Source organism: Leopardus geoffroyi, chromosome C2 (assembly GCF_018350155.1).
Source record: "Leopardus geoffroyi isolate Oge1 chromosome C2, O.geoffroyi_Oge1_pat1.0, whole genome shotgun sequence".
In the NCBI taxonomy this organism is placed as follows: domain Eukaryota; kingdom Metazoa; phylum Chordata; class Mammalia; order Carnivora; family Felidae; genus Leopardus; species Leopardus geoffroyi.
Genome location: NC_059333.1, coordinates 1,470,822 through 1,498,043, shown reverse-complemented (window position 1 = coordinate 1,498,043; position 27,222 = coordinate 1,470,822). Strand labels below are relative to the sequence as shown.

Genomic DNA, 27,222 nt, shown 5'->3' with positions numbered 1-27,222 from the left:
ACTCCCTGCTGTGGTCCTCAGGTGTTAGCGGACGCCGTGGCTCGCCTGGTGCTGGATAAGTTCGGTGACCTGACGGACAACTTCTCCTCTCCTCACGCACGTAGGAAAGTTCTTGCCGGCATCGTCATGACAACAGGTAAAACATCGGGGTGCCTTTCTTCACGCCTAGAAAAGAGGGGAAGATGGTCAGACTGTGACCATCTCTGGGACCCTAACGGGAACGATCTTCCTAATTCTTCAGAGTCCTTGTCATGTGCAAACGTAGGAATTGCACCTCAAATGTTCAGTTTCTTAACCTCAATTTTTTATTTGGAGACGGCACACTGTATTAATGTCTGGTTCCTGTAACCATAAATGAGTGGTTTTGATCTACTCTGGAAAAGGGCAGCAAAATGCACTTCTGTCATTTGAAAGTGGGACGTATCTGACTTCCCAACTAATGGTGATGCCTCCAGATAGTTTGTGTGTGACTTTTATCGGCAGACGAGCAGCTCTAGCAAGAGCAGAAATTGCTTGGGTAAAAAGCACGCTTTGGGATGACACATGAAACCTTATTAAATGAACCCAGAAGTCCCAGCAGGACAAGGCGCCCTCTCTGAGTTCTTTCCCTCACCCGGGGGTGAGAACGCTCAGCAGCTCCTGCTCCTGGACCACCCCAAGAGCAGGAGGCCACAGCCGTGCCCCCTGCTGGGTCCCTGCAGCTGGCCAGGCTGGGGCTGAGTCTGAGGCTCCTTGTGGGGCCCTCTACACTGAGCCGTCCACTCAGCCCCGCTGGCCGTGTGCAGACATCCGGCCCTAGGGCCAGAGAGCAAGCCAGTGGTTTATCTGTCTACACCTGCCGGCCAGGGAGAACACCTCAGTCCTCTGTGGGGTCTCTGCTCCGTCCTTTTCTCCCGAGGTCGCTCTCCTCTATCTGATTGTGGGCAGGATGTGATTCCATGACCTTTGGCATTGATCCAGCCCTCGATGCCCTAGGACACGTGACTGCTGCTTTAATGACGATGGCTTTTTCGTGCACGATGTGTTTACTGTGGCACAGCTGAGAGTGTGTCTGCGGTAGCATGAAGGGCTCTGGACGTGACCTGGGGTCCCAGTTTAATTTGGGGTTTGAAGCCTGTGTTGTCTCCGTTTCTCCCTCTCTCTCTGCTGCTGCTCTCGACATGCCCGAGGGGTGAATGCTTCAGCTACTGACATGCAGCGTTCCCGGGGCGAGGCTCTGGGCCTCCGCCAGCGGCAGGCGTGAGCAGCGGGCGGCCCCTTCCGTGCGGCTCTCCTCCTGGGCTCAGGGGGCACGGACCGGCTCCCGGGGCGTTTTGCATCGTGGTGTGTGCATCTCACTCGGGGCCTTTGCTCAGCACCACAGTTTACGCCTGCAGGCAGCACCACACAGCCCTTGGCCCGTGGCCCTGACGTCACCTGGCCTGCTTCAGCTCCGGCTCCCCGTGGTTGAATGACCCTGGGCGGGCTCTGACCCCTCTGGGCCTCAGGGCCCTCATCTTTGAGATGGAGACAGTGGTCGTGTGCCCCTCAGAGGGACCCCACAGGACTGAAGTGAAACCCTCACCTAACTACCGCTTGGGGCGCACGCCCTGCACTCAGCTGATAGCAAGTGTGGTTTACCGTCAGGCTTTCCAGGCCTTGCCCCGCGCCTGTCAGGGTGGAGGCGTTTCCCGTGCCCGAAGTCCCCAGCAGGCTTCACTCCCAGTACAGTTAGATGGTGACAGGCATTCCTAGGCAGGACACTGTGAGTTACTTCTCTTTTCCTCCTCATCCCTCTGTGAGCCATTCCTCGTACCCTCCTTAGTGCTTTGCTATTAATTTCAAAACTAACTGCCAGACCGGTTAGTCGACCCTTACCCGGTGCTCCCTACCTGTAGCCAGCGGGGCCGAGTCCAGAGGAAATGAGTCCCTTAGGTTCAGAGTCTGTGCACTAGAGAGGCAGGGAGGTTGGCTTCCCAGAAACGTTGCACAGCGAGTCCTCAGCGGGAAGTGCTTTGCGGAGCCTGGGTCTGCCCTGGTAGGAAGTAGGGGCGGGCGTGCGCGTGAAGATGGGCCGAGTGGTCGGCTCACAGCCCGGAAGGGAAGTCACTGAGAAGGCACGCAGACCCCGGGAGCACAGGTAGGCACGCGTGCCTGTGCCTTCGGAGGAATAATGTCTCGTTTGTTTTTCAGGCACAGATGTGAAAGATGCCAAGGTGATAAGTGTCTCTACGGGAACAAAGTGCATTAATGGCGAGTACATGAGTGATCGTGGCCTTGCGTTAAATGACTGCCACGCGGAGATAGTAGCTCGGAGGTCCCTGCTCAGATTTCTTTATACACAGCTTGAGCTTTACTTAAAGTAAGTTCACTAAGTAAATCACTAAGGGGAGCAGTTTTCAAAAAATATTCCCCTCCCATCAGAATGTACTGCAAAACCTTTCATTGTTTCTATAATCTCTGAAAAACTCTTTAATTAAAACAGTAACTTTATTGGCAGCAGTGCGGTTGGGTCCCATTTTCCCCTGATGCTCAAGGTACAGACGAGAGCTGGCCAGGTGCCACACACACGCACGTGCACTGACCGCTGACGCAGTCGTAGATCTGAAGTCTGTTCGAGACCGTGTGCTAGTGTCTTGGGCAGCATGCGTGTGAGCAGAACTAAGCCACCTGGGACCATGGCCACCCATCGTGGTCACCGTACACAAAGACAGCAGACCAACTGTCTAAGCTACCTTTATGCACCGGTCTCTATGTGTCGTCTGTTTTGAAGTCCTAAATGAGGAGGAGGGGAGGTCACTCGCATTCCGATAACTTGTTCATTATTGAGTGGACAGGAACTGGGTTCATTATCATAACATGCAGATATTCTCGTTGCAGCTTATCTGTACCCTGGTGAAAACACTGGCCTCTGAAAGTCATCGTCAACTATGGTAGACTAAACTTTGTCTACAGCTTTAAAGTTCCTTTTTGCAACTTTTTTCCTTCCAGTAGCAAAGACGATCAAAAAAGGTCCATCTTTCAGAAGTCAGAGCGCGGCGGGTTCAGGCTGAAGGAGAGCGTTCAGTTCCATCTGTACATCAGCACGTCTCCCTGTGGGGACGCCAGAATTTTCTCACCGCACGAGCCGATTCTGGAAGGTACGAGACCCAGTGCTCAGCAAGTAGCAACGTCTCGAGGAGATTGGTGATTACATAGTAACAGATGGAAGAATAAACTTGCGTGAATGTCCTTTTCTCCCTTTTTTTGAAGAGTTTCACCTTGAAAGTGATCTGATAGGAATATATAAAAGCAGGAGATTTTTCTCTTCCACTAGTAATTTAATTAGAAAATGTTGATGAAATATGTTGATTCTGATATACTGAGGAACTAGAATAGAGTGAGGATACCAAACCAACATTGCTTTTAGTATTTAAATTTGGACAGTCTGTATCATCTGTCCATCGGAGGTGTGCATCATCTGTGTTTGTGATGAACTGTGACTCGATGCGTGTGTACCTGGGGTATTTGGCTGAAATTTCAGAAGCAGCACAGACCAGTGCAAAGGGGGCCCTGTCGCATCACATTTGCCTCCGCCCGTGTTTGCATATGAGGTTGGTGCTTGAATTTGATAGTAACTTGCGTCCTCATGTCTCTTCCCCAGCGTAAGCAGTATTTAATGCAAAGACAACATTTGAGTGCATGATTTTCTCTGGTTATGAAAGTAACACATTCTCGCTCTGGATGGTGGCCACATATTTTTAAAATATTAAGAAAAAATGTCAATCCCCCATGTTCCTGTAACCCAGAGACAATCACTTTAGACGTTCGTGCATGTGCTTCCCTCTGCATTATTTATGCATCCCCATAGTATATTTTTGAAAATTTAAAAATACAGGGAAAAAAACGTAACAAACACTCAAATATCCATCCGCTAGAATTAGCGAATGTCCGCATTTTGTCCTGTTTGCTTCAGCTCATTTTTAATGATAGAAAGTAAACGTTTTGGTTAAAATGGAAGCACTCTTTAGGACCTACTTCCACGACTTTGGTTTGCATTGTGCCTTTCCTGCCCAGGGCCCCGTGCGGTTGTCACTTACTGGGTAGGGAGAGCACGTGCCACACAGGCCCCAGGGCCCCGTGGGGTTGTCACCGGTAGAGACAGCATGTGCCACACAGGCCCCAGGGCCCCATGCTGTTGTCACTTACCGGTAGAGAGAGCACGTGCCACACAGGCCCCAGGGCCCCGTGCGGTTGTCACTTACCGGGTAGAGAGAGCACGTGCCACACAGGCCCCAGGGCCCCGTGCGGTTGTCACTTACCGGGTAGAGAGAGCACGTGCCACACAGGCCCCAGGGCCCCGTGCGGTTGTCACTTACCGGGTAGAGAGAGCACGTGCCACACAGGCCCCAGGGCCCCGTGCGGTTGTCACTTACCGGGTAGAGAGAGCACGTGCCACACAGGCCCCAGGGCCCCGTGCGGTTGTCACTTACCGGGTAGGGAGAGCACGTGCCACACAGGCCCCAGGGCCCCGTGCGGTTGTCACTTACCGGGTAGGGAGAGCACGTGCCACACAGGCCCCAGGGCCCCGTGCTGTTGTCACTTACCGGTAGAGAGAGCACGTGCCACACAGGCCCCAGGGCCCCGTGCGGTTGTCACCGGTAGAGACAGCATGTGCCACACAGGCCCCAGGGCCCCATGCTGTTGTCACTTACCGGTAGAGAGAGCACGTGCCACACAGGCCCCAGGGCCCCGTGCGGTTGTCACTTACCGGGTAGAGAGAGCACGTGCCACACAGGCCCCAGGGCCCCGTGCGGTTGTCACTTACCAGGTAGAGAGAGCATGTGCCACACAGGCCCCAGGGCCCCGTGCGGTTGTCGCCGGTAGAGACAGCATGTGCCACACAGGCCCCAGGGCCCCGTGCGGTTGTCACTTACCGGGTAGAGAGAGCATGTGCCACACAGGCCCCAGGGCCCCGTGCGGTTGTCGCCGGTAGAGACAGCATGTGCCACACAGGCCCCAGGGCCCCGTGCGGTTGTCACTTACCGTGTAGTGAGCGCATGTGCCACACAGGCCCCAGGGCCCCGTGCGGTTGTCGCCGGTAGAGACAGCATGTGCCACACAGGCCCCAGGGCCCCGTGCGGTTGTCACTTACCGTGTAGTGAGCGCATGTGCCACACAGGCCCCAGGGCCCCGTGCGGTTGTCGCCGGTAGAGACAGCATGTGCCACACAGGCCCCAGGGCCCCGTGCGGTTGTCACTTAGCGGGTAGTGAGCGCGTGCACACAGGCATAAACTCGACTTTAAATGTGTAGGGGCTGCTCCACTTGCTTCCCGTGAGGAGAGGAGAGGACTTTCACCTGGCCTTCCTCTCCTAGAACCAGCGGACAGGCATCCAAACCGCAAAGCCAGAGGACAGCTGCGGACGAAAATAGAGTCTGGCGAAGGCACGATTCCGGTGCGGTCCAATGCCAGCCTGCAGACGTGGGACGGGGTGCTGCAGGGCGAGAGGCTGCTCACCATGTCCTGCAGCGACAAGATGGCCCGGTAAGGCTTCCCGCCCGCGGGCTCCCGCAGGCGCCGTCCGCCGCTCTGGGCCTGGTGTCGTCTGCGTGTCCTGCCCCGGGCTCCTGCGCCCTCTGTGGGACCGGGACCCCACCCAGGGTGTCGGGGGCCACCTTGAGGGGATCGAGCTGGGCCTCGGGCTGCCGTCCTTCGGGCTGCGTCTCTGCCTCGCCCTTGCGTTTGCGCGTGCACTTCCGGGGCATTGGGGCATCTGTGTGCTGCAGATAGTTTGCTCCCAGGGGTGCCTGGGGGGCTCAGTCAGTTCAGCGTGACTCTTGATTTTGGCTCAGGTCATGATCCCAGGGTCATGGGACCGAGCCCCGCATCGGGCTCTGCACTGAGCGTTGTGCCTGCTTGGGATTCTCTTTCTCTCTCCCTCTACCTCTCTCCCCTGCTCATGCTCCCTGTCCCTCCCTCCCTCCCTCTCCCTCCTTCTCTCCCTCTCCCTCTCCCTCTCTCTCTCTCTCTGAAAAAAAAGTTGTAAAACGGTTTGCTCCCAGAGAAAACTAAAACTAAGGGTGTTCTCATTCTTGGTAGATGCCAGCTTAGTGGTCCTGTTCCCCACAGTTACCATTTGGGGTTTCTGTGAGTGCAGAGTGTCCCTAGCATCCCGTGTTGGGGGGGTGGCTTCCAGTGAGGCTGGGGCGGCTGAGACGCACCAGTTTGCGTTTGCTTGACAGAGGCTCTTTCAGACAAAGATGTGTCTGGGCCAGATTTTAGAAGGCCTCATTTCGTCAGACGCTGGTGTTAGTTCCAGTAGCTTTTTGTTTATTTTTTAACAAACGTTCACTTGAAAAAACAAAAGGCAAGTAACGTAGGTAGGTGCGAGAAGTTGGATGGCACAAAAGCATATTAAGACAAAGATCGCCTCCTTGTTCAGAGCCCTGCTGTGCGGCTCGTCGTGATCGGGTTCTTGACTGCTCTTCCAAAACTGTCACGGTTGACGTGCATGTATGTGCACGCATGTACCTGTTCGGTTGTCTGTAAGGTCTTCGTATTGACTTTCTTGCAAGGACCTTGTCAGAGAGCCTCAGGTGCACAGAACTTGAATCAGCATATGCTGTGGTCCATTGCCCTTAAGTACAGGTGCACACTGAGCCCACCTTGATGAATTTGCTTTTTATGTGTTCTTCCTGTCCACCATCCATTCACTTGTGTGTGTGTGTGTGTGTGGCCTTGGGAAAATACATGGTGGTGTCATTTTAGGGTATTTATGTGTATGTTGTTAATTCATAGAAATGGAATTGTGCTTTAGGTGCTATTCTGTGTCTCGTAGTTTCATTCAACCCAGTGTTTGGACACTGTCCCGGATGCGGTAACAAACAGCTGGTTTCTGCAGAGACCCTGCCATAGTCATGGCCGTGCTGTGTCCGTGCCCTCACCATAGAGACTTGGGTCTGCTCTCTCCACCACAGCACAGCCTGGAGTTTTCGTGAGCGTGGCTTGTCATACACCTTTGCCGTCCAGGGTCTCTGCTGCACACGTGTGGAACTTCACGGGTCTCTGCCGCGCCCAGAAGGGTCACGCCTGTGTATGCTTACACCGACGGTGCGTGAGGCTGGTTTCCGCCTCATTTCAAAACTGCTCTGTGGGGTGTGGAGCAGCTGTGCATTCGTTCATCTTTCTCATTGGAGTTACCTGTTCACACCGTCTACCCACTCGTCCTCTGGATCTCATGCTTTTTGTCATCTTGACCGGCAGAAGTTCTTGTTGTAGTTGCTATTGCAGTCTTTGATGGTCGGAGAAGGTTCCGTGTCTTCTCCAGTCCAGACCCCCGTCTTCACTTGGTCCGTGCCACGCTCTGAGGAGAAACGCTTCGTTTTGTTAGAACCTTACCCGTTAATCTCTCACCCTGTGATTTGTACTTTTAGAATCTTATTTAAGAAATTCCTCCTCAAATTAAGGGCATGAAAATATTCTCCCGTACTTTTTTCCAAAATTTTTATCATTTTACTCGCAAACATTTGTGTTGTAAATAATAATGTGGCTTTACTACTTTAGTATGGTGAGTCAGTTTTCCTGGGACCGTCTACTAAATAATCGAGACCCTCTCCTTTGATCTGTGAAGGCGTCCCTGTAATATACTGAAGTCCCCTACAAAGACGGGGCTGCCCCTAGGCTCCTAGCCTCTCGAGTCTCTGTAATCCAGTGTACTTGCACAGCGTCCACAGTTTTACACTTCTGACGTTTTAGTGTGTTTAAAGGTCTGGTTGGATAAGACTGCTCTTCATCCCTCTCTCATCACACTTGAAGCTTTTTACGAGCCTCTGTTCTTCTGTACATATTATAGAATCGGCTTCTCAGGTGCACCACGTGTCTTGCTCAGATTTTAAATGGAATTGTGGAATTATGGATTGAAAGGGAAAGAATGAACATAAAGTTAAATCAGTCCCTCCATGAGTGTCGTGTATTTTTCCGTACATGAACTGTCATCTGGGTCAGTTATATGCCAGGCAATTTTGACGGATTAATTCCTAGAACTTCATACTTCCTATATTCATGTGAGAATTCTCTTATTATCTATTGTGTATTCTGGATAATTGTTGCTGATGTACACAAACACGATTTATTTTTATTGTGGCAAAAAACACGTGATGTAAAATCTATCACATTAACCATTTTTTAAGAGTTTATATATATACTTTTTAATTTAATTTTTTTTAAATTTTTTAAAATGTTTGTTTATTTTTGAGAGAGACAGAGCATGAGCGGGGGAGGGGCAGAGAGGGAGACAGAATCTGAAGCAGGCTCTGCGCTGTCAGCGCAAAGCTCAATGCGGGGCCCGAACTCACAGACTGTGAGATCATGACCTGAGCTGAAGTCAGACGCTTAACCGACTGAGCCACCCAGGCGCCCCAAGAGTTTAGATCTTTAAAAAGCAGTTTTGGGTTCACAACAAAATTAAGAGGAGTGTACAGAGATTTCCCATATACTCTGTGTCCCCGCACACGCACACCCCCCAGAATGTGCATCTGTTCCAATGATGAACCTGCCCGGATACATCATAGTCACCCAGAGTCCGTAGTTTACATGAGGCTTTACTCTGCGTGTGGCACGTTCTCTGGGTTTGGGCAGTTACTTAATCACGTGTATTTGTCATTAGGGAGTCATAAAGAGTATTTTCACTGCCTTGAAAATCCTCTGTGCTCCACCCTGTCACCCCTTCCTCTCCCCAGTCCCTGACAACCCCTGAGCTTTCTGTTGTCTCCATGGTCCCGCCTTTTTCAGAACGTCACACAGATAGAATCATACAGGATGTAGCCTTTTCAGATTGGCTGCTGTCACTTAGTGAAATGCACTTGCGGACCCTCCGTCTTCATGGCGTCTTCGTGGTGTCTTCATGGCGTGACGGCCTGCTCCTTCTTAGCGCCGAATACCATCCCGTTGCCTGGACGCACCCGCGTGTTTGCCCGTCACCTCCCAAAGGACACCTTACTGGTTCCCAGCGCTGGCAGTTCTGTAAACCATCTGTGTGCAGGTCTGGTGCGGACCTACGTTTTGAGCTCCTTTGAGTAAATACCAACGAGTGTGATCGCTGGGTCACGTGGTAAGAATATGTTCAGTTTTGTAAGAAACTGTGAAAACATGTAGAGAACTACTAAAAATCGACGACAGAAAACCTGATTCAAAAATGGACGAAGGACTTGAAAAGCCCCGTCTCCGGGAAGATGCACCGATGGCCAACAAGTGCAGGAAGATGTCCCCGATTGGCCGGGACACGCGGACCAAAACCACAGCGAGACACCCCCTCACACCCATGGGGATGTCCCCGCCAACAAAACAGGACAAGACAGAAGATGACAAGTGTTGGCGAGGACGTGGAGAGCTTGGAACCCTGAGCGCGGCTGGTGGGAATGTAGATGGGGCAGCCACTACGGGAACAGTGTGGCGGCTCGTCAGAGCGCTAGCTAGAACTGCCATGTGACCCAGCCATCCCACTTCTGGGCATTCGCCTCAACAACTGAAAGCAGGGTCTCCAGCAGATTCTCGCTCACTCGCGTTCACTGCAGTGTTTTTCACAGGAGCCCAAACGTGATGGCGTGTCTGTCTGTTAAGATCTTTGGCCCATTTTTAAAAACATGGTAGTTTGTTTTCTTGTTGAGTTTTAAGAGTTTTTCACATGTTTTAGATAACAGTCACTTATCAGATTTTTCTCCCAGCCTGTGACTTGTCTGTTCATCCCGTGGACGTTGGTCTTACCCAAGCCGAAGTTCTAAATTTTAATGCAGTCCAACTCATCAACGTTGTCTCTCGTGGATTGCCCCCTCGGTGCTGTATGTACACTCATCACCATATCGAGGTCACATAGGTTTTCTCCCGTGTTGTTTCTAGGGGGTTATGGTTTTGCATTCTGCATTTAGGTCTGTGATCCTTGTGAGTTAATTGTCGTGAAGGGTGTAGGGTCTCTGTCCAGATTCACTTTTTTGCACATGGGTCCTCGGTTGTTTCAGCACCACTTGTTGAAGAGACTCTCTTTGCTCCCTGCGTTGCCTTTGTTTTTTGTCTAGGATCGGTTAACTGTGTCTATGTGAGTCTGTTTCTGGGCTTTCTGTTCTGTCCCCTTGATCTCTTCGTGGCTTGTTTTGCCAGTACTACAGTGTCTTGATTGCCGTTTGGATTTTGAATCCAGTTCTGTTGTACGTGTCGGGCAGGGATTGGTTCCTCACATTCTAACGAGGACAGGAGCTGGGTGGCCTCCAGTTGGCCTGTGCTTCTAACCAACCAGCTGTAAATTGGAGGTCTCAAGGACCTCCTCCTTGGATTCGGTTAACTTGCTAGGGTGACTCACGGATCTCAGAGAAACATCTCCCCCACTAGAACACTAGCTTATTATAAAAGGATATAACCCAGGAACAGCCAGATGAAGAGACGCAGAGGGCGAGGCATGGGGAGAGGAGGGTCAGGGAGCACCCACGCCGTCTCCAGCCGTGCTGTTCTCCTCACATCCACATACCCACCAACCCGGAAGCTTCAAATCCTGTCCTTTGCAGTTTTTATGGATGCTTCATTACATAGGCACATTTGATTAAATCATTGGCCATTGATTTTTTTTTTTTTAAAGTAATCTCTATATCCAACATGGAGTTCAAACTCATGACCCAAAGATCAAGAGTCGCACGCTCTACCAACTGAGCCAGCCAGGTGCCCCAAATCATTGGCTATTGGTGATTAGCTCAACCTCTAGCCCCTCTCCCCTCCCTGGGGGTCAGGGGGATGGGACTGAAATTCCCAACCCTCTAAACCAGCCCTCCTCCTTAGGTGCTTTCTAAAAGCCACCTCATTAACATAGCAAAAGACATCTGTAAGGCTCTCCTCACCTAGGAAATTCCTAAGGTTTTATAGGAGCCTGAGCCAGGAACCATGAGCATGAACAAAGGCCAAATATGGATAAGACCAAGATACATTTCTTACAAATCACACTATCACAGTTACTGCAGTTTTATTGTAAGTCTAAAAGCCCCCCAGTGCCAGTCCTCCGACTGTGTTCTCCTCCTGTGCTGCCTTGGTGGCGCTGGGTCTTGAGCCTCTGGTGAACTTGAGAATCATTTTGTCAACACCTGCAACATACCTTGCTGAGATCATGACTGGGACTGACCAAGCCAAGAAGAGCCGACATCTTAACGATACCCAGTGTTCCTGTCCATGAACATGGAATATCTCTGCATTTATGTAGTTCTTCTTTGATTCTTTTCTCGGAGTTTGGTAGTTTTCCTCATACAGTTCTCATACATATCCTGTTAGATTTATACCTAAATATTTAATATTTGAAGGTATTAATGTAAATGGTATTATTTTTTTAATTTCCAATTCCACTGGTTCCTTGTCGGTCACACTGACCTTTGACCAAGGTGCAGTGGTGATTCATGGAGGAAAAGTCTTTTTAACAAATGATGACTGGACAAGTGGACCTCTCTATGTGAAAACAGACAAGGGAACTTCATATTTTCACCACATACAGAGATTAAAATGGGCCACAGATGGGGGCGCCTGGGTAGCTTAGTGGGTTGAGTGACTGACTCTTGATTTCGGCTTAGGTCATGATCCCAGGGTCATGGGATCGAGCCCTGCATCGGGCTCCCTGATAAGTGTGGAGCCTGCTGAAGAGTCAGTCTCCCTCTGTCCCTCTCCCCTGCTCGTGTGCTGTCTCTAAATTAAGATAAAAAATTTTTAAAAAGGATCATGGATAGTAATGTCTAAAAGTTGTAGAAGAAAACCGGAAAATCTTGGCAGTTGTGGTAGATATCTTCTTAGATATAACGCTAAAAGCACTCTCCATAAAAGGAAAAACTGATAAATTGGACTTCATCAAATTAAAATTGCTTCTCTTTAAAGACACCATTAGAGAATGAGAAATAAAATCACCGACTGGGAGGAAATATTCGCAAATCACGTATCTGATAAAGGGCCTGTATACAACATACAAACTTAGACCCTCAAAACTCAACCAGGGGGAAAAGCAGTTTCTAAAATGGGCAAAATAATCTGAATGGACACTTTACCAAAAAAGATGTCAGATCAGCACACGATAAAATGCTCAGCACCGTTCACCATCACTAGGAAATGCAGGCGAGGTGCAAAGTCCTACTGTGAGCTAAGATGAAAACAACTGGCCACGTAAAGGGTTGACAGGGATACAGGGAGACTGGTGCCTTTGTCTTCTGTGGGCGGGCGTGTTCTTTTGAAGACGGGTTGGCGGTTTCTTAAAAGACTAAGGATGTGCCCGTCGCACGCCCCAGCCATCGTGCTCGTGGGTGCGAGGTGGAAGTGGAAGTGCACGTCTGCAGAGTCACACGTGAGTGCTCAGAGCCCCTTTGTGGTAGTCGGCAAGCAGAGGCAGGCCAGCCGCCACCTGTACGGAAGTGGATAGACACACGGTGGGTGTCCGTGCGGCGGGTACTTGGGGGGGGGGGATGAACAGTGCCACCCGGTGCACTGTGGGTAAACCTCAGAATAACCGTGCAGAGGAAGAGGAACCAGACAAACAGGAGTGCTTGGCGGGTGGTTCCATGAATTTAAATCCTAGAGAATGCAAACTAACCTCCAGTGGCAGAAAGCAGGTCAGTGGCCGCCCAGGGAGGGGCAGCAGGGGGGACATAGGACAAGGAGGACTCCGGGGATGATGGGTCTCAAGGGCACGGGCAGAAGTCGCCTCTCACTACCGCGTGGGCCTTAATATGTGCCCTGTAGTGAGTGTCAGCTGTACCTCAGTAACACCCAGAAGAGGAAATCACAGTGGAGATTAGAAAATGATCGTCAGTCACAAAGAGTCGCACAGCTAATCGGTTACAAAGAACAAGCTGTAGGTAGTTACGTGCAGGGTTGTAGGCGACTTCAACAGAAATAGGTGTTGACACTGAAGTGAAATGGAAACAGCCCTCCAGAAAAATGTGCATTCCTGCAACTGACTCAAGCATAGGTGGAGAGGGGAATATGTAACCATTAAAAATACACACGTCACACCCAGTCCCAGGAAGGAAACAAACTGAAGAAAACCAAAGAGAGGAGAGGGCTGTAGAGAAGGCAGACCCGCTCGCCTGGATGGCTTTGGCGTGAACTCCCTACATTCCTGCAGAGCTGAGGATCCCTATTTTAGGTCATCTTTTCTAGAGATTAGAAGACGAGGGAAGGATCCCCAGCTCACTTTTTGGGATTATTGTCACCTCTGTTACCACGGCAATAAGGACAGTAAAGGAAAAAGTGGCAAGCCATCCTCAGTCATAAAAACCCGCCCACCCACACCAGAGCCAATAGTGCATTTTCAATAGTTGGATCAACTATTGAAGTTTCTACAACTTCAGTGCAAATTTAATCAAATGCCCTAATTTTTCCCCAGCCCTCGGGAATCTAATCCCAGCACTCAACTGGAAATCAGCGGGGTGAGACTGGTAACGACTGGTGGCAGCTTTGCCCGCGTTTGAGGGGAAACGTAAACCGGATGGAAGTTTATTTCTGTCTCACAGAAAGTCAGGTCCAGAAGTAGGTGGGTCGTCTGAGTTCCGTCTTCCTGCTGCATCCAGGACGCATCTTCTGTCCTCGGGGCGCCACAGCGCCCCCCCGCCCCGCCCCCCGAGTCCTCCGGGGCCTGGTCCGAGCTGCCACGGCGGCAGGGAGGAGGGGCGGCCCGGGGAGGGGGGGGCCGGCCGCCACAGGCACAGTCACGTGGCAGCTGTGTCCCATCACCTGGAACCCGGCCCAGGCGCATGCAGGCAGCCGGGGCCAGCGGGCTCGCATGTCGCCCCCCCCCCCCCCCCCACAGCCGAGCCAAGCCGGGGTGGCGGCTGTGCTGCTTAGAGGGGGAGAGAACGGGACTGCAGGTGCAGGCTCTGCTGCGTGCGGGATCTGCGGTCAGCAAACAGTCCCGGAGCGTGTTTACGCTCCGAGAAAAGCAGGCCCCTTCACGGGCACACAGAAGCACGTTCCAGGCAAATTACGGAGCTGAGCGCGGAGTGGGTCCTGGCAATCCTTGTGGCTTCCACTTAAGCAGATTTCTCAATCAAGGCGCAGAAAGCCCAAATTAGAAAGAAAAACATGAATAAATTTGACTAACTTGGAAATTTAAAACTTATTTACCAAAACCCCTTTAGATACAGTGAAGAGAAAAGCCACACGCTGGGGAAAGAGACTCTGACTTCTAGAACCAGCAAGAGGTGAGAACCCAGCCGATAAAGCCAATTCCTGCAGCTCGGTAATTCAGAGGCGCTGCCTGAAGAAGGGTCCCTGCAGGCGAGAAGGAAACGTTCCAGGTCTTGTGGAGATGGGGTGACACTTGTGAGCATGAAAGTCAAAACTCACGGACGGGAACCCTCACGACCCGTGCCTGTAAACTGGTTACGCGTCATCCGTGCAAACAGCAGACAAGGCAGACACACAGGCCTGGAGGAAAGGGGGCAGGATGCTTCCAGAAGGGACAACATGGAGACAGCCACCACCCCTGCTGCCTCTCTCACCCCCCACGGGTGTGGTGTGTGGGCGCCCACATGCACAGTTCTCCAGGTCCCTGGGATGCCTCCTGGAGCTCATGCAGACCCCGCAGATTAAGGGCTGGGCCTCACGGGACTGCCCCCCCTGCAGGCGACAGTTGCATCTGCTAGAACCGGGCCCGGGGCTCCCGCACCCTGTCCCACTCGGCTATTGGACTCAGTCCTCGGGTTGAACAACTTGCTAATATAGCTCACGGAAGTCAGAGAAAACAGTTTACTTAACACCTACCGGTTGGTTATGAAGAATACAACTCGGGAACAGCCAGGTGGAAGAGGAGAAGGTTCGGGGGCGTATGGAGCATCCGCGTCTCCGGGCATATGGCACCTGCCTTCCAGCTCCTTGCTTGTTCACCGCCCCCCGCCCCCCACTGCCATAGCTCCCTGCGCCCTCGGGGTGGAGGGGTTCCGGCCCACTTGTCCCTATGGACCGGCCCCCACCCTCCCGGGTCACCTCATTAGCATAAGCTCCAGAGTGCTTGAAAGGGGCTTGAAAGGGGCTCGTTATTCCGCGTCACACCAACACCTGGCCAGGGGGCTGGAGGGTTAGAAAAGTCCTCGGAAATGCTCTGGTGGCCTGCAGGCTACCAGCTGGCTGCAGTCTCCGCCCCAAGGGAACGAGAGCATCTCGGGAGTCCCTTCTGGAAGGCAGGGCTGACCTGTGTCCCTCCCAGAGAGGCAGGGTCACTCCGTCGGAGGAGAGCGGGACAGGGGCAGGGGGCAGGCTTAGGGGCGAGGCCACCGTGGGCTGAGGGCGGGGAGGGAGGCACGGCACTGACGCCAAGGGTCACCAGGTACCATGCGTCTGTCTGGTGGGCGGTTTGGCCGAGAAGGCTGCGTGGGGGCAGCCTCGCGGTGAGTCCCGTGGAGAAGCAGGTGGGGTGACCTTGGTTCTGATGACCACAGCCTCTGTGCGCCCAGCTGCGTGGAGCTGAGGGAGGAAGCCGGGGCTTCCTGTGTGGGCACACTCCGAGACAGCCCAGTGGGGAGAGCCGTGCGGTGGGGAGAAGGGCCCCCGCGCTCCCGTGGAGGCCGTGGGCGGCTGTGGAGAAGCTTCCTCAGGGACCTGGCCGGGCGACAGTGCTCTGAGCCCTGGCCTCCAAGAAATCACGGGGGGAGGAGAGCGAGAGAGGCCAGAGCGTGTGGGCACCTGCCTGGTTCTTTCTAGCATCGCCCGGCACAACGCCGTGGACCCCTGCACCCTCACGCGGGGCTGAGCCCGTTTGCAGTCTTTGCAGAGGGCGGCTGGGGGGCGTTGTTTGCCTGGAGCCCGGCGGCGTCTGCTCTTCTCGCCCTCCCAGGGCTCTGTAAGGTGCATCGGCAGGAGCCCATCTGCCAAAGCGGGGGCCACGCCCCGCGTTCCCGCCAGGGCCTCCACGGGGCCGTCACGGCTCCTAGAGTCCTGCCGCGAAGCACGTGCTCAGAATCAATGACTCGTTGCCAAGTACAGGGTTCTGCAAAGTCACCGTTTTAAAGGTTGTCCTGGGAGGCCGAGTTCCCCCTGAAATGCTCTAAACCCCTACGCAGGCTTGAATGTACATAAGGAGGGCTGCCCTGCGATTTTTGTAAGCACTTCATGCTTTTTCTTGCAGGATAGGAAGACCTGCGTTTGACCTTCCTTTTTAGGGGGTGGGAGGCACACGCAGGGCTGGGGGCTCCCCCTTCAGCGTGCGTTACCGATCTGTACGTGGCAGGTGTGCATTTTGAGCGCCGGGAGAGCTCAGCGAATACAGCCGAAGCCTCTCCTCCGTGGAGCTTGCACACTGGTTGGGGGGTGGGGGGAGGGGACAGCTATGACCGGTAGACCGTAGATTATGTAGGTAGCCCAGGAGGGCACACGAGAGGGCCCCCTGAGAGGAACTTGCTGCAGAGACTAACAGGCGGGGGCACCGTACCCAGGAGGCTGGAGGACCTGGGAGGAGTGGCCGGGAGCCCCCTCGCCCCTGGTGGCCCGAGCATGGGAGTGGGGTGGGGGGGCAGCAACCGGTTGCACAGACCTTTGGAACGATGGTGTTTTCTAGGGAGAAGACAGGGGCCTTGGAGGGTTTTGTGCACGGGAGTGACCAGGCCTGGCCTGTTGTCACAGGGTCACATGGCCGCTCTCCAGGGATGGGCCACAGCGGGGGGGGGGGGGGGGTAGGCGATAGAGATGCAGCAGGTGGGGACCTGTGACTTGACCTGCGGGAGCAAGGCAAGGAGTCGGCTCCGGGGTCTGTTCTGAAAGGAGGTCCCCAGCACTGCTGGCTGCCAGCCGGTGACAGGAGCCAGCAGGAGAGCCCGAAAACAGAGCGTGGAGCTGGGTGGGTCAGGAGTTCGGGCAGAGAACCCTGTGCCACCACTGGTTGCCAGCATTGACCCACTGGGCACTGCCCTCTGTCTCCTTCCATGAGGGCGGGGGGGTGGGGGGGGCACTGGACTTCGGCCTGAAGTCCAGTGGCCGTGAGGTGAGAGCAGTGTGAGCGGGGTGGTGGGGAGGGCTCTAGACGGAGTGGCCTGGGCCTCACTGCACGACACCCCAGCCCCGCCCCCACGTCCTGTCCAGACCCTGCAGCCCCCAAGACCCAAGCCCAGGATGTTTCTAAGAGGGGCCTCACTTCCCTGTCCCCACCCGCTTGTGACCTGCAGACGGCCTTCCCACGGCCTCTGCCTGCGGCTCCTTCCTGACACACAGAGGAACGTGGAGTGGGTCGTCTCCTAAAAACACTTCCACTAAATTAGATGGAGTGGTGGCTCCCCACCGGCCTCAGGCTGCCCGGGTAGGTCCTGGCCCTGCCTTCCCCCGACCTTCCTCTCCTTCCTCTCGGGGCAGCCACCGCACCCCCTCCCAGGTCTGGCTGGGCCCCCAGGACCCAGGTTGCAACCCAGGGTTGCCCTCAGGACCTTCCCCGAAGTTTTCCTTTTCTGGGGACCTTGCCTTCCCTTGGATTGATTTCCCTCCACTTATGTTCTTGATTGTGTGTTTGCCTTGGCTCCACTCGCTCCCAGTCCAGACGGCCCCCTGGCCCCAGAACACGTGGGCCGCGCCTTCCCAGCCCCACGGACTTGGTGCCCAGCACCTGCTGCTGTCTGTAGGACGTGGGAAGGGGGCAGGGCCGTGCCGGTGCGAGGGCAGAGGCTCAAGCAGGAGCCTAGGTTGTCAGTGACGGGAACGCAGCTTGACCAGCGTCAGCCGAGCACACGGTCGCCCGTCCTGCGCCGTCCTGCTCCGGTCAGTCCCCGCTGCGGGCAGGGGAGGGCCGGCCACCGCAGGGACCTCCCCCCCCACCCCGGGCCGAGCCTCCCTGCATGTGTCAGACCAGGCTCCGCCCGGGGTTGTCACCAAGGAGCAGGCAACCGGTTTGATGTTTTCAATGTCTCCTTTGCAGTTGTTTTTATTGGAAGTAATAACATAAAGATTTACTTTCTCTTTTGACTTTTCTCCCAAGAAACGTGGCTCACTGAACCTTCTTTTAGAACTGAGCCTCAGAGGGTGTGTCACGGGAGGCACAAAGGCAAGAGATGTTTCCACAGCTCCGAATAATTGTTAAGTAGGATTTTGTCTATGTCAGTTAAAATTTTTAAGTGCTGTCTTCTCCTGTTTGTACACATCGAGGCACGTGAGTGTGACCAGGCAGCCGTGCGTGGCGCTGGCTCGGTGCGCGTGCGACACGGACCCCCCCCCCCCTCTTGCACTCAAGCGTGTGTTCCCTCTGCCCCCAGGTGGAACGTGGTGGGCGTCCAGGGCTCACTGCTCAGCATCTTCGTGGAGCCGATTTACTTCTCGAGCATCATCCTGGGCAGCCTCTACCACGGGGACCACCTCTCCAGGGCCATGTACCAGCGGATCGCAAACATAGAAGACCTGCCCCCGCTGTACGCCCTCAACAAGCCTCTGCTCAGCGGCAAGTACCTCTCCGGTGGGGTCGTTTCCTTGTTCAGATAACCGCGTCTCGCCAGTGCGGACGCCGTAGGGACGCTGCTCTGGCCGTCAGAAAGGCCGGGCCGCTCTGTGAGGGTGGAAGGCGGTGTGTCGGGGCCTCTGGGCCATCGTAAGTGGGGCCTCATACGCTTCATCTTCTCGTCGATTGGAAGCCTTGGCGTTTTGCAGAGCCCACACTTGGCGTCTGCGTGTTTTTCTGTGTCGGCGGGAGAGGCTCGCACGTGCCACGGAAATGACGCAGGCGTCAGCGTCCGAGACGAAGCTGGGCTGGGCCTCCCGGGATTGGTCGTCTCCATGACGAGCCCGGCTCGCTCTCGGGAGGCTGGCGACGGAGCTGGGCGTGCCAGGGACGGGTCCGGGATGTGTCATTGATGCCATGCCCGAGTGCCCTTTGTCACCGGTTTGTCTGCTGTGTCCCCTGTAGCATCTCAGTGGTGACCGGTGAGGGAACAGCAGCTCTTGAATGCAAGGGTCCTAATCCCTCAGTTCAGCCCGTTTAAAGGATGCAGTTAAGGTATTTTTTTTCCTTTTGAAAATATCGTTCTGCTTACTTTTTTAAAGCTCTGAACTAAAACCGTAACCCCAAACTAAAACGTGTTTCTCCCGGTGTGTGCGCGTGTGCTGCCTTGTTTGTGGTGCTGGCCACTAGCTCACCTTTCCCTGGGGAAAAGCGGTGTGGCATTTCATTTGAAGGCACGTCTCTTAGAGCGCGTGAATTACGCACAACGGAGGAAACCGGTGGTTGTGTCTGATCAAACTCTGCAGCCCCCCTGACTTTAACCCCGGCCTTTAAAGACAAAATACTGACTCCGCTAACGCTTGGTGGGAAATTGCAGCCGTGGTGTCCACGTGCACGGAGCATCTGCTGGGACACAGGAGGTGAGCGTGAGTATTTCCTTGTGGGTCAGCACACGGGTTCCCGGACTCGGGAGACTGCTCTCCCCGTGTGGCCTCCGTGGTCTGTAAGTTCAGCGGTCACCTGACCTCTGGATTCACGGACACTGACCACACTGGGAGACGCGTGGCACAGAGTTGTCGCTCAGCAGTAGTTGGGAACCTGCGCCCTGTTGACGGAAACTGAGTCACGTGTATATGAAGTGTGTACGTACCTGTGATAAGATATGAAAATCGTGTTTGCAAGATAGAGACCCTGAGGTCGTCCTGTGTGTATCTGCGACGAAGACAGACCTGCTGTCCTTTCTCCCCTCCCCCGCATCCCCTCCACTCCCAGACCCTAAAGCACGCAGCCGCAAGGTTGTGGCAGAGCGCCTGCGGGCACAGAGGGCCTCCTGTGGAGCCGGGCCACCTTGCTGTTGCTCTGTCACACTGGCAGCTTGCATGGCCCGGTTTCCTGGTCTCCCCTCCCCAGGATGGGCATGGGCTGGGGCCCTGCGTGATCCTTCTGGACAAGCATGTGGGAGTTCTGTGAAATCCAGGGGCAGTGCTGAGGTCTCAGGAAGCAGAATATTTCTCAAATGCTGGGCCACTGGACAGCATCACTTTGGCATCGAAGTCCACTTGAAAATGCAAAACTATTTGATAGTTTCAAACAGAGAGGGAGGCAAACCATAAGAGACTCTTAAATGCAGAGAACAGGCTGAGCGTTGGTAGGGGGGCCGGGGGAGGGGAACGGGTGACGGGCACTGAGGAGGCCACTTGTTGGGATGATCACTGGGTGTCGTATGTAGGCGATGAATCATGGGAATCCACCCCCAAAACCAAGAGCACCCTGTACGCGCCGTATGTAACTAACTTGACCATAAATTAGATTTTTTAAAAAATGCCAACTATTTGAGATATTTTACTTTGGATCAATGCTTTATTTTAGAAACCTTGATGTTTGGTTGGTTTTCCTTGAATAGAGTTGAAGTCTGTGCAGTCAGTAGCTTTGGGGAAGATGCTCTCAGTCTGTGGCGCTCCCGTGAGGTCTGCAGGGGGGAAGCCGGAGGGGCAAGCAGGGAGGAGGCGCAGACGCCACTCCCGTCCGCGGACCAGCGCACATTGGCCTCCTGGGTGGAAATCTGAGCAGGTAATATTGTCACGACACAAGGACTCAGGCAGGGGGGTCTAGGGCAGTGAGCACTGAGGTCTGAAGTGGGGTAGGGTCGCACTCCTTTAAAACGGGCCCCACAGCAAAGCCCTTCTGGGAAAGTCCTACATTTAACGAGTGGCCTGGACGGTGGAACAGCCGGGACACTGTGGGTTTCCTTCCGGCGCTGTCCGTACGTGCGTGCGTGTGCGTGCGTGTGCGTGCGTGTGCGTGTATTTATTACAGTTCACCGACGTCTGTCCTGCCCTTTTCACCTCACGTTGTATCACACGTCGTCCCGTGTTGAAGGAGAATGACGGTGTAGCAGGACCTAGGCCGCGGTGTCCTCGGAGAGGAACAAGGACGGCCATCGGCGCAGCGTGGGGAGCGGCCCGTTAAACGAGACTGTTGCCGGCAACCACAGCGGACCCAGGGGCTCTTCCGCCGATGTGGTGGTGGGCCGATTTCCTTAATGCCACCAAGGACAGACGGGAAGAATGTCATTTCTACGTCAGCGTAGAACTTCTCGGTGGCGAGCTGTGACCGCGGGGCCGCGAGCACTCACGTGATTCCCTTCCCTGGTGTTTTGGACGCGGGAGCCTCTTGAACTGTCGTATCTTCTTTCCAGATCAGTCGCACATCCAGCACCTGCAAGCTTCTGATTCGCATCTGTCGGCCCCTGAGGGAGCCGCCTGGCCTGTCCGGGGCTGCTGTCCAGGTGCCTGGAGAACTGAGGAAGAAAGGCCAGTGGTCTGGACGGCCCCAGGGCCCTGGGGTCACTCATGGCCGGCCGTGCCACCAGCGTTGACACAGAACATGACGACAGCCAGGGCCAGGGCAGTGCTGAGGGAGCGAGTGCGTTCTTGTGGGTCCGGCCTGCGTGGGGGCCTCTGGAAAGGCAGGGGGAAGGCAGGGGCTGAGCACGTGGCAGAGAGAAAGCAGGGGTGCCGTCGGCGTGCCCGGTGGAAAGCCACGTACGCGCTTACCGTGGGCAGAGGGGCTCACGTCCGCGTCTCGCCCTAAGCGCAGGAGAGAGAGCAGGTGTGAGGGACAGCGGGGGAAGCTGTGTTTTCCAGGCAAGAGCCGACACCAGGGGCTGGAAAGGCCTAGAAAAGAGTTTCCTGATGGGAGCTCCGTGCCCCTGACGTCAGGAGGCGCTCGTGTTGGAGTGCCGGCCAGTGCCGGCTGTGGACACGGTGATGGTGATGGCAGGTTCTGCTGGGAGGCCACCCAGGTGACCCGAAAGTGTCCTCTAAACTCATAAGTTCCTATGGATGTGGTTTGCTTGTTTTTTAAAAATTCTCTCTGTGGGTGTCTTTAACGGTAAAGCAGTTACTTATTTAAAATTTTTTTTTTCAACATTTATTTATTTTTGGGACAGAGAGAGACAGAGCATGAACGGGGGAGGGTCAGAGAGAGAGGGAGACACAGAATCGGAAACTGGCTCCAGGCCCTGAGCCATCAGCCCAGAGCCTGACGCGGGGCTCGAACTCACGGACCGCGAGATCGTGACCTGGCTGAAGTCGGACGCTTAACCGACTGCGCCACCCAGGCGCCCCAGCAGTTACTTATTTAATTGACATATTGGAAGATTTTTCAAAAGCAACAGTTGTTATACTTGATCTGGTGGTGTTTTTGAACCCTGTCCTGCGTGTGTCTGTACTTCCCATCACCCCTCACGGGTGGAACGGGCTGCGGTCCCTGCAGGGCTCCAGAAGATCACCGCCCTGCTCCCAGCCCATGTAGAACATGGGGCTGCGCACCCTCCTGGGACTGCTGGCCTGAGTGTGTGCCCCCACCCCACCCGGCCTCTTCCCTCCTCCATCCAACTCAGAGGCCCTTCTCCTGTCACCCTTGGCCCGTTGGCGGGGTGGGAATATTAGGATTCCGTGCACTCGGCCCGTGCTGCCTCAGGATCACGGAGTCTGGGTGAGGATCCCGCCTGCAGCCCTGCGCCCGGGTGACGGGCGCGCCTCGGGGCCAGGCCGCCGCCAGCACGCACGTCCCTGTCCGGCCTGGAGCACTCAGGTCCTTCCCCAGAGTCGGTGTCACGAAACCCCAAGGTCGGGTTCCAAGAAGGAAGTCTTGTTTGGCCAGAGGCCCTGGTGTGAGGCGGCTCGTCAGGGATTAGTGACCAGGCCGGGAGGAGCCCGAGCCGCCCTGATGGCTTCATTCACTTCCCTTTTAGCTCAGGAGGCGTCTTCACTGAAGACCAGGACCAAAGTCGCAAGGGCGCTCTCTCTGCTCCTGGCTCCAGAGGCAAGTTGTTTCGCAGCTCTCTCGACCCCAGGGGTTTGCGGACAGAGAGGCTGAGGCCCGGGCGTCCTCACTGCGGGTGCCTAGTCCTACCCAGGTCCGGGCTGTTTGCAGAACAGAGGCCGCTTGCGTCGAGGTTGTAAACTGCACACGTTTTCCTGGGCAGGTGTCGAATGGCTAACAGTTTCCGTCATGGGAGCCCGTGGCGACCCTGGATACCTGTTATTAATCATTATGTACATAATTTGTTTTGGGGTACATGGTTGGCTCGGTGGGTTGAGCGTCCGACTCTTGATTTCGCTCGGATCACGGTCTCACGGTCATGGGATCGAGGCCCGCGTCAGGCTCCACGATAAGCCCCTGGAGCCTGCTTGGGATTTTGTCTCTCTCTCCCTCTGCCCCTCCCCTGCTTAATATCCCTCTCCGTCTCTCTCCTCTCTCCTTCTCTCTCCCTCCCTCTCTCTCCCTCTCCCCCCTCCCTCCTCCTCCTCCCTCCTCCCCCTCCCTCTCCCTCCTCCCCCTCCCTTTCCCTCTCCCTCTCCCCCGCTCCCTCCCTCCCTCTCCCTCCATCTCCATCCCCCTCCCCCTCCCCCCTCCCTCTCTCCCTCTCTCTGTCTCCCTCAAATTAAAAATAGATAAACATTTATAGTTAATTTTTGATTACCCATTAATATGTGAGAAACCACAGAAAATACTTTTAAGAAGGAAGGAAGAAAAACCACCAGCACCAGCTAAGTGTCATAAGTTTTTTGCTTGTGTCAGTTACTGGGCCAACCCAGTTTCTTTGCGTTTTTGCTCTAAAAGTTCTGGCTCAGCACACTTAGTTGACGGCGGCTGAGGGACTCTCATTACCAGCCAACTGGGCCTGCTTTTACGGGTTTCTGCGCCGCGGCCCGTGACTGACTCATTACCCTAGTTCTCACTTTGCAGCCCCAGAAAGATAAGCTCCCATTGGCGTCCATCCCCAGGGTAGTGTTGGTCCCAGGGACTCCTAGACCTCCTGCCCTTGTGACCATTCGGGGGCTTTCTGCCCCCAAAGAAGCATGTGGCTAGCTCCGAAACTTTAGGCTATTTCTTTTTTACCTGATTTCCTCCATTCTTGCTAAAGATGGCACCTATTTGGCTTAAAATACAAAAACTATTTGTACTTTAGGGTCTCATTTTCTCAGTTAACTAACCATTTCTAGTTTTAATGCAAAATGTTGTAATTGTAAGGTTTAAGTATCATTCAAAAGTAATCCTTTATTTTGACTATTGTAGGAAAGTGATGGAATTACAAAGGAAAATAACAGAAGCATTAGCCATTCATTCACGAAAGATTCAATTCCTTTATGGCCAGAGATTTCCCCACCAATTGATCCTAAACAGGTCCCCACCTCCACCACCTCCCCCTCCCCCAACCTCCACAAAACACCCCCTCACCTGTCTACTTGGAACGCCATGGACTTGAACAAGCTTGGCGACAGGTCCATGACCTGAAGGAACCTGCATGCCAGACAGGTGGCAGAGACAGAACAGATGTGCTGGTAACACCGCCAGAGACCCAAAGACCCTGATAAAAGTCCGGGCAGCAGAGAATCAGCAAGATGAGAAAATTGTGACATTAGGACTCTGTAACTCCTGATGGTACCTTGGTGTCCCATGGCCTTCAACATCTAGGGAGAGGCCAGCTGTTTCCTCTGTGGGAGTCTCCCCCGTGCGGCTACTCTATAAGTGGTTAGGGTCCTCCGGCCATTCCAACAGCCAAGCAAGGATGGGGCTGGACCTCTGGCCTCTTGGTCCAGAAGGGAATGTGGGTCCTGGCTGGATGTGGCTTTCCCTCGAGGCCCTCCCTGGAATCAGATACACAGCCAAGCAACAAGAAACCAGCTACCTTAATTAATCAACCAAGGTTTTTATTCACAAGTGTGAGTGAACAACCATTATCATTCGAAGAAAATAAACAGATCAAAAGAGAATGATCTGTGTGAGAAAACAGAACAACTGAGGGAAAGTAAACATAATTCAGGAAACAGAAAAGAATGTAAATAACAGACCTTATTAGTATATGTATTTTGTGAGTGTGGAAAGCAAACGTCAGTTTGAATGTCTAGAAAACATTCAACAAGCACCACTCAGCTGTGTATGGTAGGCTGTTCTGGACGTTGGGATGCGTGCTGGGCACAAGAAACGTCTCCCCGTAGAGCGTGATCCTTGGGAAGGGGGGCAGGTGTGTCAAAGACATGTCTGATAACTCAGAGCAGAAAAGTCTAAAATGGGAAGACCTGGGGATGTAGAAAGTTAATCCAATGCCTATCTGGCACCATTTCAGAAATAGAAAACAGAGAGGGAGAGAGAGGAAAATTTGGGGCACTGAAGAAAGCCGTGAGTATTGCAATGGAAGGAACGCACTGAGTACCGAGCAGAATGAATTTTTAAAAACCCATCCCTAACACATCCTTATGAATTTTAGAACACCGGCAGTAAAGACAAGATGCTAAAATCTTCTAAATTAACTACAATAAGTATCAGACTTATGTAACACTTATCAGGAGCACTGGAAGCCAGTGCTGAGGAGAAAAAAAATTTTAATGTCTGTTTAATTTTGAGAGAGAGAGAGAGAGAGAGAGAGAGACAGAGTGCGAGTGGGGGAGCAGCAGAGAGAGAGGGAGACACAGAATCTGAAGCAGGCTCCAGGCTCCAAGCTGTCAGCACAGAGCCCGACGCGGGGCTCGAACTCACGGACCTGGAGATCATGACCTAAGCCGAAGTCAGATACTTAACTGACTGAGCTACCCCGGGTGCCCTGGGAAAATATTTTTTGTAGGATTTCTTATTTAACCAAATGTTAAGCATTAGGACAAAATGATAATTTGCAGATATTCCAGGATTCAGAGGATTTCTTTCTAATGTATATTTTTTGAGGGAAAAAAAAGTGAGAATATTTTAGTGAAATGAAAAAGATTTCTAGGAAAGAGGAAAATATGGGATCCAAGAAATAATACTTTGTAAATCCAAGAAGACAATGAAAAAGATAACTTATCAATGAGCCTAAAAAGTAACCGTTGCAAGTTAGAACAGAGAATCCTGTTAGCTCTAAAAAGAAAGTTTTTCAGAAGAAAGTGAATGTATTTTAACAAATAACGTGAGAAACTGAATGGTCTTTATCATAATGTGAAAGTAAATGTTTCTTTGGGAGCAATAACAAAGAAAAGAAAAGGGAAAAAGGAAAGTCCAGGAAACTCCAGAAGTCATTTAGGAAAGGATTGGTAAACTGAGGTACTATGATGGCTGCTTTTATGTGTCAATTTGAGTGGCTATAGGCATGAGCTTAGACCTTTCTGTCTGTGAGGCTCTTTGCAGAATGAGATTAGTGTTTGAATCAGCAGAGACTCAGGAAAGCAAACTGCCCTCCCCGTGTGGATGGGCATCTTTTGACCTACTGAGGGTCTATTTAGAACAAAAAGCGGACAAACAAGGAATTTGCCCCCTTTTCCTGCCTCGCTGCCTGAGCCGGGACATCCTATCTCCACCTTCTCCTACTATTGGACTCAGAGTTACAACCTCTCATTCTCAGGCCTCTGGACTCAGACTGAACAGCACTGCTGGCTTTTGGCCTAATCTGGTATGATTTTGAGGAATCAGTTTGAGGCAGAGAATCCACTTGAAGTCGGTGCTCAAAATCGTCTCCCATAAGTAGTTCGGACTTAAGGACAGTCCCCTCAGGTCTGTCACAGTACTCAGCCCCGCAGTGTATCACAGGGTCGCTGTCGTGGGTGATTAAATCCAGACTCCTTGAGTGTACAGGCGACTTCCTCTTACCACGGGCCCCAAACCTTAAAGTTAGCTAGAAAGAGTTAAAACCCAAAAGCCTTGGCCTCTTGAAGGTTAGACTCTACAGTGAATCTTAGATCGGCGAAGAAACCAGACCTTGAACTGGATTCTCAGAATTCACATGTCAAACATGATGAAACGGGGCCACAGTTTCACTTGACAGCATCACATTTGGCCTCGAGCACGTGAATGGAAACCAGCGTACTCAGCATTTGGTCCAGAATTGAGAGGGAAAGCCACAGCCGAGCTACATAAGAAGCTAAGTACGGGGGGAGGGAAGAAAATCAGAGAGATAAAGTGAGAGGGAAGGAGGGAGCAAGGAACAAGATTATGATCCATCAGTGAAACTAAAAGGTGTTGAGGGGAGCCTGGGGGGCCCAGTCGGCTGAGCGTCCAACTTCGGCTCAGGTCACGATCCCATGGTTTGTGGGTTCAAGCCCCGCGTCGGGCTCTGTGCAGACACGCTCAATGTCTGGAGCCTGCTTCCGATTCTGTGTCTTCCTCTCTCTCCGCCCTCCCCTGGTCGTGCTCTGTCTCTGTCTCTCTCGAAAATAAAAAAAAAAAACATTTAAAAAAATTAAAAAAACTAAAAGGTGTTGATTTGAAAGAACAAAAGATCCCTATGCTGTGAGTAGTATTTTACTTGACAATGTAATGGCAGATAAGACAAAATTAACAGTAGGAATTGGAGTGTATCTGCAGATA

At 53.2% G+C, this 27,222-nt stretch overlaps 1 protein-coding gene across 11 annotated transcripts in view; it reads left to right on the top strand.

Moving 5' to 3' along the window:
* ADARB1 (adenosine deaminase RNA specific B1) overlaps nucleotides 1–27,222 on the top strand; it is a 142,514-nt gene that overhangs the window by 99,704 nt on the left and 15,588 nt on the right. For 7 of the 11 annotated variants that reach the window (XM_045501137.1, XM_045501135.1, XM_045501136.1 and 4 more), the window contains 5 exons: nucleotides 22–136; nucleotides 2,173–2,341; nucleotides 2,971–3,119; nucleotides 5,273–5,504; nucleotides 18,200–18,381. In XM_045501137.1, coding sequence (XP_045357093.1) covers nucleotides 22–136; nucleotides 2,173–2,341; nucleotides 2,971–3,119; nucleotides 5,273–5,504; nucleotides 18,200–18,381 — 847 coding nt within the window. Of the gene's footprint in view, nucleotides 1–21; nucleotides 137–2,172; nucleotides 2,342–2,970; nucleotides 3,120–5,272; nucleotides 5,505–18,199; nucleotides 18,382–18,843; nucleotides 18,934–27,222 lie in introns of all 11 variants that reach the window. The other 4 variants (XR_006718150.1, XM_045501129.1, XM_045501131.1 and 1 more) reach the window with 4 other exon arrangements.